Source organism: Eretmochelys imbricata, chromosome 26, assembly GCF_965152235.1.
Source record: "Eretmochelys imbricata isolate rEreImb1 chromosome 26, rEreImb1.hap1, whole genome shotgun sequence".
Classification (NCBI taxonomy): Eukaryota; Metazoa; Chordata; order Testudines; family Cheloniidae; genus Eretmochelys; species Eretmochelys imbricata.
The window spans coordinates 13,753,025-13,765,533 of NC_135597.1; the positions used below are offsets into that span (position 1 = coordinate 13,753,025).

Consider the following 12,509-nt stretch of genomic DNA (forward strand, 5'->3'; position numbering starts at 1 on the left):
CAGCCTCTTCCCAGCCGGGAGATGCTACGTTAGCTCCGGAGCTGCTTCTGCATCAGTGCCTGGGAGACCCCCTCTGATCCCTCGCTGGGGGACCCCTCGCTCCCCACGTCCCTCCCCATGGGCGGCTGTCGTCCCTCAGGCCTGGACTGGCGTGCATGCTCCCTGCGGCCAGGAGCTGCCGGGGCTGAGGGGGGAAATGGCACCATGCCCCGTTCTGGTCCTTGCCCTTCCAAATCTCTTCCCCCCCACCCCCCATGGCCGCCCCGCTCAAGGGAAGGAGGTGAGAGGAGGCAGAAGGGGCCCGTGCAGGTCCTTTAATGAGATGCCTGGTGGCTACAGAGCGGAGGGCAGGCCCTGGGGTAGGCTCCGGGTTCACTTCCAGCTTGCGAAGAACTGCTTGAAGAGGGGACTCTCACGGCCCTGGGGCAGGATCTCCACCTGCAGCAGAGAGAGGGATGGATGCCGGTGAGGCAGGGCGAGCCCTGTGCTCCTGGCATGAGGTGGGGGGCACGGTGGGGTGAAGGGCCCTGGGCACCACCTCTGTGCTCTCTGTGGGGGGAAGCCAGGCCGGGGTGGAGAGCCTGGCCCAAAGATGCCCTGATTTTATAGGGACAGTCCCGATATTCAGGGCTTTTTCTGATATAGGCACCTATTCCCCCCCCCCCGCCCCACACACACACTCTGTCCTGATTTTTCACACTTGCTGTCTGGTCACCCTACTGGCAGGGAGCCCCCCATCACCTCCCCATTTCTCTCCCGCCCCCCAGGAGCCCGCCGGGGCCCAGCGCTCACTCACCTGAGTCTTCGGGGAGTATTTCATACGGGAGATGAAATCCTCAGCCACTTTCAGGGCTGCCTCCCGTTCCTGCTGGTTGGCTTTGCGACCTGGGAGGGAGGCAGTGAAGGGTCAGGGCAGCTGATCCCCCGCACAGAGGGGACAAGTCTGGGGGGACAGGGCTGCGTGCTCCGCTGAGCACCCCTGGCACTGGGGGAGGTGCCCAGGGTCCGGTGCTAACCCTGGGCAGAGTGACCGTGGGGCAGACGCAGACGGCAGGGAGCCGGAAGGGCCTGGGATGGAGAAGAACGGGCCAGCTGGGAAGGAGCTCCTGGGGGAGGGAGCAGGGCCGGCAGGGTCCCTGCGTGCAGATCACCCTGGCTCCCTTGCTGGGGACTCAGCCGAGGGCCTCATACTGCAGCTGGGCTGCTCAGCCGGAGCAGGAAGCCCAAGTGGGCGGAGGGAAACGCCCATGCAGGCAGAGGGCAGGGGAAGGGGGCAGGGTGGCCGGGCAGTGAGAACGCAGCCGCGGTGCCTCCATCCATGGCCCCCGTGCCGGGCTGTGAGCTCTGGCCAGCAGGGGGGTCAGCCCCGCCAGCCACGGGGGCAGAGCTCGGGGCACAGAGAGAGCGGGAAATGCCCTTGTGTGGCCGTTCCCGCAGTGCACCGGGCTGCCTCATGGCCCTATGCCGGGAGCGCCCGCCGAGAGCCGAAAGCTACGCAGCGATGCCCGAGACAGTGACCCGCCTGATGGGCCGGTGCCATGGCTGAAGCGCGAGAACGGCCGCCGTTTTCCAGAGCTGCTAGGCCCAGATCCTGAACGGCATCCCAGCGCCTAACTCCCATTGACTTCAGTGAGATAGGTGCCTAAATCCCTTGGGGGATCTAGGCTAGTGGGGGGCGGGGGGAGCTACACGTGGCTCCGTACCCGCTCCACATGTTTAGGCTGACTGGAAACCCAGACCCCTTGGAAGGCAGCTCCAGATGGGACCCCAAGGAGGCTTTGGAAAGCCTGGGCTGTTGGCGGTGGGCGCGGGCTACACCTCGGAGGGGAAGGTGGCAGGGGGCTACGCTGGCTCTGGGCGAGGGCTCAGTGGGCAGCTAATGGGCAGGACAGGAAGGGCGAGTGGCAGGGAAATCCCAGCCCAAGCCTTCCTAGAGACAGGGGAACCCGCAAGAAACTGACTCGTGAGGGGTTCGGCCACCTGGCTCCCTGCGGGTGGGCCGGGACGGCTGGGTAAGTTCACGCAGTGGCATCCGTGCTCTGCCCTGCAGGCAGCTGGGAGCTCCCCTGCCTGGTGCCAGCTGCCACAGTACATGAAAGCCAGCTGGGCGTGCCCTGAAAGCTGCTTGGTACAGGGGTGTCCTGCAACGGGGAAGGGGGGTGGGGTGAACGGGAGGGGAGGTGGGCCTGCGGGCTAGGGGGTGGGAGTGGGGTGAACGAGAGGGGAGGTGGGCCTGCGGGCTAGGGGGGTGGAAGTGGGGCTGGGGGTGGGGTGAATGGGAGGGGAGGTGGGGCTGGGGGCTAGGGGGGCGGGAGTGGAGGGTGGGCGAATCGGAGGAAAGGTGGGGCTGGGAGCATGGCAGGTGGGAAGGGGCGTGGGAGTGGGGCTGGGTGTGGGGTGAACGGGAGGGGAGGTGGGGCTGGGGGCTAGGGGGGTGGGAGTGGAGGGTGGGCAAATCGGAGGAAAGGTAGGGCTGGGAGCATGGCAGGTGGGAAGGGGGGTGGGAGTGGGGCTGGGTGTGGGGTGAATGGGAGGGGAGGTGGGGCTGGGGGCTAGGGGGGTGGGAGTGGAGGGTGGGCAAATCGGAGGAAAGGTGGGGCTGGGAGCATGGCAGGTGGGAAGGGGGGTGGGAGTGGGGCTGGGTGTGGGGTGAACTGGAGGGGAGGTGAGGCTGGGGGCATGGCGGGTGGGAAGGGGGTGGGGTGAATCAGAGGGGAGGTGGGGCTGGGGGCATGGCAGGTGGGAAGGGGGCTGGGGGTGGGGTGAACGGGAGGGGAGGTGGGGCTGGGGCCTAGAGGGGTGGGAGTGGAGGGTGGGGCGAATCGGAGGAAAGGTGGGGCTGGGGGCATGGCAGGTGGGAAGGGGGGTGGGGTGAATCAGAGGGGAGGTGAGGCTGGGGGCACGGCGCATGGGAAGGGGCTGGGGCTGGGTGTGGGGTGAACGGGAGGGGAGGTGGGGCTGGGGGCACCCCCCACAGGAGGCTCGCTGGTACCGCCCGGGCCCTGGGCCGTGTGTCTCTGCCCCCCCCGCAGAGCCAGCTGGCCCCTGGCGGGCCGGCCATGCCCGGTACCTTTCCACACGTAGATCTTGCCGCACTGGCCGTTGTCCAGGACGAAGCAGTCGTCGGTGCACAGCAGGCCCTGGCTGAAGGGGCTGCTCCCGGACATCTTGGTTAGGTTCATCTTCCCCGTCGCGTCCGACACCTGCCGGGGCCAAGGAGAGGCGGATCCCTTCAGCGCCTTTCCCCCTACGCTGCCGAACCCACCCCTGGAGCCCAGCCCCCCACTCAGCACTCAGCCCTGTTCCCCAGCTGCCCCACAACCCCCCCAGCCTGCAGCCCCCTCAGCCTGCAGCCCCAGCCCTGCTCCCCAGCGCCCCGCTGCGCCCAGGCCGTGGTGGGGGGCTCTGGCCGTGGTGGGGCAGGAGCTCCGGAGATGGGGTGGGGAGCCCTCGCCTTATAGAGAGCAGCCGCCCCTGCGTTCTTCTGATCCGCCGTGACGTCCTCCTCGGGGCTGCCCTGCCTCAGAGCGGGCTTGGGACCCAGCACCTAGGGAAAGGGGAAATCTGTCAGAGCCAGCGCCGCCCCGGTGTTTTCCCCAGGAGTTGAAATGGGGGGCAGGGCCGATGAGACCGTGAGGGTGAAGGTGGGCTGTGTGACACCACAGTAAAAACTGAAAAATGTTTCATGACCATTTAATTTGTGTGATGATTGAAAAATCAAATAAAAGCCGGCTCCTCAAGCCTCCGACAAAGCACGACGTCTACATCCTTCTTGGTTTCTTGTTATGATTTTGCACAATTCCGTTAATGAACTTCTTGAATGCACTGCCTCCATCTCTGGTGGCTTCTCGTGTGTCGGGTACTTCCCGTCCTTCCACTGATACGCTCGTTAGTTCATTCCCAGGATCAGGCACAAGGCGACGTCTTTCAGAGCACAAAATTCTAGTCGATGATGAAACAGGACGCTCGACTGTCGCTGTTGTGACTGGCAGGAGCAAGAGATGAATTCCTGCTTCTCTCAGCCCAGGAAACAGAGCACAACGATCGGGTCGAGCCACTTGTGATGGTAGAAAAGAAGTTGAAGTCAAATCTTCATTCATTCGTCGTGTGATATTCCACTGTGTGTTTGAATTCTCTGTTCTGCCCTGAGCACACGGCAGCCCCATGGCTGGTAGAGCCTCACTCCACTCAACTGTCCGTGTTTTATAAGACAGGGATCTGTAAAAGCTACGGAGAGGGTGAGTAGAATCTCGAAGTCGCTGTTGTCGATTTTTAAGAATCAAGTCTGTGTACTTTTTCAGTTGTCTTAACAAACACTTCTTGTCCTCTTCACTTAAGGACTCAATATAAATGCCTTCATTACTCAACTTCCGGACTGAAGTCTTTGCTTCTTCCAGGACTTTTCCAATGGGTAGCTCTCTGGTTGATCCAAATGTAGCTTCTCTTGCTGGACAAAGATCTACGACTGTTGTAGCAGATGCCTGGATGGCATTGTTTAATGATCCAAATGGTTTCAACAGTAGACTTACAAGAGAGAGAATGGCGATAGTCTTCTGTGAATTTAGTAGCAAAAGTAATCCACCAGCCTCACTACTTAGATCCATCCCATTTTGGAAGATACTTTCCAAAGCCAGTAATAATGGCTGGAGTAATTTTAAGACAACAGCCAAGGATCGCTCATGAGAAAGCCAGCGGGTTTTCCCAGGTTGGACTCATTTGAACTTCAGTCCCAGTGTATCTTCTATATTGTCCAAGATATTCAGTCTTTTTGGACTCTTGCTGAAAAAAGAATATAATGAAGACATTAAATGTATAGCTTTTTAAATGTCTTTTGAAGAGTCTGGAGCTCGTCCTAGCGCTAGTTGGCGTAGATGGCCTCTGCAGTGTGTATAGGAGAGACTAGGGTTACGCTTTTCTCTGAGCAAAGCTTGTGCTCCACCATGTCTTCCAGAGACGTTTGCAGCTCCATCAAATGCACAAGCAGCCATCTGTTTGGGGTCCAGTTGACAAGCATTTAACTCTTCTAAGATGTGGGTTGTCACAGATGCAGCCAATCTGTCTTCTATCACTTGAACATCTAGAAATGCATCTACTGGCCTACCACTGACCTCAAGATAACGTACACAATGACTTAATACTTGATGCCCATTTGCATCGGTGCATTCATCAGCCAGGTATGCAATTTTTTTGAATGTGGTGAGAGAGTTCTTCACTTTTTCAACTGTTGAGTCTTTCACAGTTGCACCGCATGCTTCTAGCCAGTCCGTTGAGTTTCTTGCAGAAAGACAGTGAGCATTTGCTGGTCTTGGTTGGACCTGGGGTTCAACTGCAGGATGAACAAGTGACAATGCACTTAACATTGTCACTCCAGTCTGCAATGTGCGGTATCTCTTGCTTAATAGACAGTAGGATGCCGCAGCCGTGTTTGTCTGCATGAACTGTGTTGTGTCTCCAGCTTTCTGAACAGCCCCATTAACACTCACCGGTGTTGTCCTTGGTGGAGACCCAGTGGAGACTCAGAGTACAGAGCTGCTGTGATCTCTGCGAGTTGGTCTCTTGAGGTTCCACCGGCTCTCCGTGATTTCAGCCGAGCTCTCAGTGGGGGGACCTCGCTGCGAGTGCAGACTGGGCCGTCTCTGCCACAGAAACACTGTCCCACAGCCGGTCTGAGCACTTCGACCTGATTCTCAGTGATTTCAGCTGCAGTGGTCACTTAACAGAACAAAAGACTCTCTATGGAGCCTACTCAGCTCTGTCTTTAAACAGTGGAGAGGGGCAGGTCAAATCATACTTGTGACTCAGACAGACCATCAAGCAAAACACCTGCCCCCACCCTCTCTCTCGATGCCCTCAGTCAGCACAGGCCAAGTACGGTTCTACTTTACTCAGACAATAAGAACAACAATATTTCATCTCCCCGCCACATTCAAGTGATTTGTAAACCAACCCCAGCCAAAATCTATCACTTGGGCAACACAGCTCTGTTTGCTGGATACCTAGGTAGATGAGGTGTGACTGTAAATACAATCTGGTCCTGAAGCCTTTCCCCCCACCCCATCACGAGCTGTCAGGGAGAGCTCATTTCGACTTTGCTCACAAATCATCATTTGAAATTATTAGGTGGGCCCTGCAATTATGTACAGTGCAATTATGAAGGCACTGACATGGTCATAAAAACAACAGCTGTACAAGGAAGCTCGTCCATGTTCCTACTTTTCTAATCTGTGATACTTTTTCAGATACACGTCTTTTATCATACACTGGATATGCTTTTAAAGTGTGTATTAATATTTCAATTTCAATTCACATTTCCAGACAATCACTAAACTGGCAACACTGCATGTAACTAGTTCACAAAACTAGGGGGGAGTGGTGTTAGGGAAATTCAGGGGGGGTAAACACCCCCATAGTGGGGGTGAAGGGAAATCCCTGGCTGCCACCACATGTCTCCAGCCCACTCCCTCTGCCCCCAAGCTGGGCTTCACCCGGTGACCTGCCCCCCAAACCCCGGCTTCATCCCCTGCCCCCTCCCCAATCCGAGCCCTCCCTGGATCTGCCCTGGCAGGACCAGAGCAACAACAGTCCCGCTTCTAGCCCTTCACGGCCAGACCTGGATCATCTCGGGCGGCTCCTCCCCGTCGGACACGATCTCCACCCGGGCCTTGCCCTGCCGCTCGCTGTCCCGGATGGCCAGCGCCAGGTCCCGGGCCTTGTTGCGCTCCAGGATGTTGGATGTCTCACCGCACCACGTGTAGATGGTCTGACAGGAGAGAGGGGCACGCCTGGAAATCCACCTGCCCGCCAGCACCCCGGCCTACCTACCTCACCCCCCGCCTGCCAACCTCCCTGCCTACCCACCTCGCAATGCCAATGCCGTCACCTGCCAGCGCCTCTGCCCGCCTGCCCCATGCGCACCCAGCCCCCCACACCGGCCAGTCCTGGGGCTAATGCACCCGCTACGCGCCCTGGCTGATTCCCTCCACCTCCAGGTGCCAATGCACCCTCCACTCACCCTGGCCGATTCCCCTCCACCCCTGGGTGCTAATGCACCCACCACCCGCCCTGGCCGATTCCCCTCCACCCCCGGGTGCTAATGCACCCTCCACTCACCCTGGCCAATTCCCCTCCACCCCCGGGTGCTAATGCAGCCACCACCCGCCCTGGCCAATACACCCAGCTGTGAATACAGACATATGCCTCCATTCACAGCCAGGCCTGTGTCTGCCCAGGCCCCTGCCCCCGGCGTGGTCTTACGTCGTCCAGGTCCAGGATGAAGCAGTCCCCGGTGTTGTAGCTGGCCCAGCTCAGCTCCCGCTCGGTGGCCCGGATGTTTTTCTTGCCCTTCACTTGGTAGAGTTTGCGGATGGGCCCGGAGCTCCGGCTGGACTGGGTTTTGTGAAAGGCGGACTCCACCCCACCCTCCTGAGGGGCAGAGACAGAAAGGGGCCCTGAGCAGCAGCCGGGCGGGGAGCACAGGGACTAGCTGGGGAGGTGGGGGGCAGATGGAGCAGGCCAGATTGCGGGGGTGAGGAGGGGAGGCAGGGGCTGACCCCTGGCAGAGCAGGTTGAGGGGTCGAGGTGGGGAAGTAGGGCAGGCCTGGGGTGATGATGAGGCGGTCAGATGGGGCAAGCTGGGGTTGGGGGGTTCAGATGGGGCAGGCTGGGGTTGGGGGGCAGTTGGGGATGTGGGGCGGGCCCCTCCCCGGTACCTGGTACTTGATGCCGTGGGGGAAGTACTCCATGAAGACATCGGACTCGTTGCCCTGCACCTCGCGGTGCTGGACGGGCCGCTCGCCCAGCAGGGTGTTGAGGTGGGTGGAGAGCACGGCGCAGGCCCCCTGCTCATCCCGCGTGGAGCTCTGGCCTGGGTGGTGGGCGAGGAAGAGCAACAGCTGAGCTGCTACCCAGCTGGCAGGGGCCCCGGGCACGGCGCCGAGGGTTGCCAGGGGTCCAGTTTTCGACCAGAACACCCTGTCGAAAAGGGACCCTGGCGGCTCCGGTCAGCACTGCCGACTGGGCTGTTAAAAGTCCGGTTGGCGAGGGGCTGGCAGGCTCCCTGCCTGACTCCACGCAGCTCCTGGGAAGCAGTGATATGTCCCTTGGCTCCTAGGCGGAGGGGCGGCCATGGGGGCTCCATGCACTGTCCCTGCCCCGAGCACCAGCTTTGCAGCTCCCACTGGCCGGGAACCGCGGCCAATGGAAGCTGCAGGGCTGGGGGCAGCACGCAGAGCCCCCTGGCCGCCCCTCCACCTAGGAGCCAGAGCGACATGTCGCTGCTTCCCGGGAGCCACCTGAGGTCAGCACCGCCCGGAGCATGCATCCCGAACCTCCTCCTGCACCCCAACCCCCTGCCCAGCCTGGAGTCCCCTCCAGCACCCAAACTCCCTCCCAGAGTTTTCACCCCGCACCCCCTCGTGCACCCCAACCCCCTGCCCCAGCCTGGTGAAAATGAGGGAGCGAGTGAGGCTGGGTGAGAGCGAGCGATGGAGGGAGGGGGGATGGAAGAGGGGGAGGCGGAGCCTCAGAAGGGGCGGGGCCTCAGGGTGGGGCCGGGGTGTTCGGTTTTCTGCGATTAGAACATTGGCAGCCCTGCCGGTGCCCCTTGGCACCAGGGCTGGCTGCGCCGTGGGCTGGGAGCCCTCCAGGGTGGCCAGGGGGCCTGGGCTGATGTGCTCAGCAGGGAGCCTGAGGAGCCTGAAGTCCCCTCACCCCATAACGGGAGCCCCCGGGGGGGCAGGCACTGCCATGCCAGGGAGTGCGGCGAGGGCAGGGACCAGAGCCCGAGCACAGGGCCCCTCGCTTGGCCCTGGCTGGGCACTCACTCCCTTGCCAGCCCAGAAGGGCAGCTCCGGGCCCCGGCACCCTCGGCTGGGCCATGGCCCCAGCACCCTGCTTCTCCCCTCCAGGCTGCCTCACCCACAGGGCTGGCCAGGGGCCCGCGCCGCCATGCCGAGAGCCGGCCCTTACCGATCCAGATGTGCAGGTTGGCTTGCTCCTCCGGCCCGTTGTGCAGGACCAGGTAGGAGTCCCCCGAGTAGAAGACGCCCTTGGACTCTGCCGGGACCGGCACCGGCTTCATCTTCTCCACCCGCCAGATGTGCAGGCCAGGCTGGTTCACCGAGGCATCGAAGGGGGAGCCGCTGCCGGAGCGAAAAGGGGCTGGGGTGAATCCGGAAGGGGGGGCTTAGGGGGGTAGGGGCAGGATGGGGGGTAAATCCAGATTGGGATGGATACGGGGGAAGGGGATCGGGGTAACTCCAGGGTGTGGGGCAGGAGTTGGGGGTAAATCCAGGGGGTGGGGATGGGGGGACTTGGGGCGACTGGCTCGGTACCTTTTGGGGATCGCCGTGTACATGGTGTCAGGGCCCTGGGGAGAGAGAGGAGCTGGTTAGCATTAGGGCTGGGTGGACAGAGGGCCGGGCACAGCCTGGCTCCCTGGCCAGGAGGTGCCGGTCATGCCGGCGGGTGAGGGCTCCTGCCCCGTGGCGGGGCTGGGGGCTGCGGGCCCCTCCCGGCCTGCACACCGAGATGGTATCAGAACTGGTTTGGCTGCTGCTGAGTCATCCCCAGCCCGGCAGAGGAAGGAGGAGGTGGGGCTGGGCGTGTGGGTGCAGGGACCCCCACGTCGGGGTGGGCGCTGGCCCAGAGAAAGCAGCCTCGCCCCCCCACAGTGCTGGCTCTGGCGAGGCAGGGCCGGGCATGCTGGGTGTCATTCCCTGGGGGCTCTGACATCCTTCCACACGCCCACTCCCTGTGACTTCACAGCCCACTGCGGTCAATCATGTGTCGCGTTTCTCATCTGCCTCCCTGCCCGCCCCAGCCGCTGCCCAGCTCCGCTCCAAAGGCTTCTTCATCTCCCAGCCGTTTGCCATCCTGCCGAGGGGGGCCGGCTGCCAGCCCCAGAGTCGGCTCCCCACACCCGCTCCCACCAGCACCCCTGCCTCCTGGTGCCCTCTGCCGGGCCCAGCCCATCCCCGCCCGCCCATTGCACAGAAGCTTTGGCTCCCTGCTGAGCTGGACTCGAACCCGGGGCCCTTGGCTTTATGCCCGTCCCCGAGCTGCACGGCCCTGGAGCCAGTGGCTGTCTGCAGCCACCCAAGGGCGCGGATGCCAGGCTCACCACGAAATCCCCGCTCATCTGCTGCGGTGGTGCAGCCTGGCCCGCGATGCCAAGCGCTGCATTGCTGACCACGGGGCTGACCACGGGGCTGCCGAGCCCCAGAGCCCTGGCCGAGCCGCCCGCCTGGCGGTGCCCCCCTGGCAGTGGTGGAGCCTGCCCTCATTGCAAGCCAGGCCAACTGCCCCCAAACCCGGGCGTGCCCCCCCTTGTCGGTAGCCTCAGCACATGGTAGAGCTGTCCGGGGACCGTCCCGTCCCGTCCCCGCTATCACCGCCAGCCCTCCAGGATTATGTCATGGGATTAAGCCTCCAGGAATACGGCCAACCCACACTGGCAACTGGAGTCCCTCCTGACTGGGACAAGGCCCAGCGGGGGACGCTCGCCCTGATCCTGCGTGGCCTGGGGGAGTTGGGCTCCAGTGCTGAGCTCCCTGTAAGTGACAGGACGGGACACACCCCGGAGAGGCGTCTGCCTGGCGATTCAGCGAACAAGCCAGGCTGCCAGGAAACACTTTCTCGTGCCTCTGCCCGGATAAGCCAGCCCTGATCCCCTGCCCCGCTCACAGCACTGGGTGAGAGGAGTCCACCCCCTCACGCTCCGTTACTGCCTAACGAGGCCTGTGATAAACAGGAACAGGCAGCGGAGGAGCAAAGTTACTCACCGGACGACTCGTCAGCCTCTATGGCAAAACCTTTCGCTGCAGAGTTTAAAATCAGATTTCCTGGGAGGGGCCATCCCTCGCCCACACCCTGTTCCTCTCCGGCGCCTCGCTTCTCGGTGGCTGCAGGGGAGAAGGAGAATCCGGCACGGCTGGGCCAGGAACTCATCCAACTCCTGACCTGCCCCCCAGCCCGCCAGGGCCCACGCTGGGCGTAAGGAGACCAAGGGATTGGCAGCTCAAGGGGGCCTCCGCTCGCTTTTCATTATTGTTGTTTTCATAAGCACTTGCCTGGTTTGGTATTTTACTTGTTACATGCTTCAGCCCCGGCGGCGGGGCCCTGGGCAATTGCAGGCCCCCCACTTGCGACCCCCGCCCCAAACTGGTCCCGCGACCTCTCTGAGGGTCGCGACCCCCAAGTCAAGAAACGCATCTTTAGAAAGGGAGCTGTTGTACAATGTCGTGATTGGCGACTTTGCCGCGAGAAAGGGCTGGCGACATGGCTTGTAATGAAGGTTTAATTGTTATTTCTTTCCAGTGCTGTCCATTTCACTGACTGTTTATTCCTGTGTGTTGGGGAGGGGGGATATTCCTGCTCCAGGCCCTCAATGGGGTAATACCGCCCCTCTGCATCCTGCTATTCCGGTCCTGAGCCCCACCCCCAGCGTTGCCTCACTCCTGACCTGCAGCCCCCTGCTAGCCCAGCCCTTTCCCCCACAGCTCTGCCGGTGCCCCTCACCCCCGACCCGCAGCCCCCTGCTGCCCTGGGCCCCCCACAGCTCCGCCGGTGCCCCTCACTCCTGACCTGCAGCCCCCTGCTACCCCAGCCCTGCTGTTAGGATATAGACATTCAGGCCTGTCTGTGAAGGCCAAACTCTAAGAATGTAGGTGTATTCTTATCAGGAAGGTGTGGGGGGGAAATGGGAACAGGGAATGGGGGTGGGGAATTGGAATCATGTTTGGCTAAGGGGGGGAATGGGAACAGGGACACAGGTAAGGCTCTGCGGTGGCAGAGCTGGGAAGGGGGACACTGAGGAAAGAAACTGGAATCATGCTTGCTGGAAGTTCACCCCAATAAACATTGAATTGTTTGCACCTTCGGACTTTGCTCGTCCACCTTTGGACTTGGGGTATTGTTGCTCTCTGTTCATGTGAGAAGGACCAGGGAAATAGGCGGGTGAAGGAATAAGCCCCCTAACACCTGCCCCCCCCCCAGCGCTGCCAGTGCCCCTCACTCCCGACCTGCAGCCCCCTGCGACCCCAGCCCTGTCACCACCCCCATCTCTGCTGCAGCCCCTGGTAGGGCAGAAGATGGAGTTCTGCCGAAGCAGATGGAGCTGGAGAGGGGTGTCCACGTGCTGGGCGCACGTGCAAAGAGCAGGGAACCAAGCCACACGAGGAAGGAGGTTTAATAAATGAAGGAGACTGTGGCCTTGGGCACAGGACCACGATCCGGCGGGATGGTCAGCAGAGACCATAGAGGAGTTCAAAGGGGGCGGGGAGGGGAGGAGTGGGACTGGGTCTAAACGTCTGTGGTGGTGACCATGCCAGGGAACTGGAACTGAATCCCAAAGAGCGAGAGGCTCCCTTCTCTGAGGGCAGGAAGATCCAAGGCGTGAACAGCAAAGCAGAGCGGCCATGGGTGCTGGCCACCCAGCCCCCACTGGGGAGACGGGATGGAAATGACGCAGTTCTGAAACCAGAGGCTGTTGTGGTGGGGGAGGTTAACTC

General features: G+C 61.6%; 1 protein-coding gene across 1 annotated transcript; it reads right to left on the bottom strand.

Annotated features, from left to right (window-relative positions):
- Positions 1-305: 305 nt before the first annotated feature.
- CAPG (capping actin protein, gelsolin like) lies at positions 306-10,802 on the bottom strand. The gene is made up of 10 exons (XM_077805898.1): positions 10,782-10,802; positions 9,333-9,367; positions 8,968-9,140; positions 7,710-7,864; positions 7,255-7,422; positions 6,611-6,760; positions 3,455-3,547; positions 3,071-3,203; positions 797-885; positions 306-438 (listed from the first exon to the last, which is right to left on the bottom strand). The coding sequence occupies exons 2-10, from the start codon at positions 9,353-9,355 to the stop codon at positions 373-375; spliced, it is 1,050 nt and encodes a 349-aa protein (XP_077662024.1). The 5' UTR covers positions 9,356-9,367; positions 10,782-10,802; the 3' UTR covers positions 306-372.
- Positions 10,803-12,509: the final 1,707 nt, after the last annotated feature.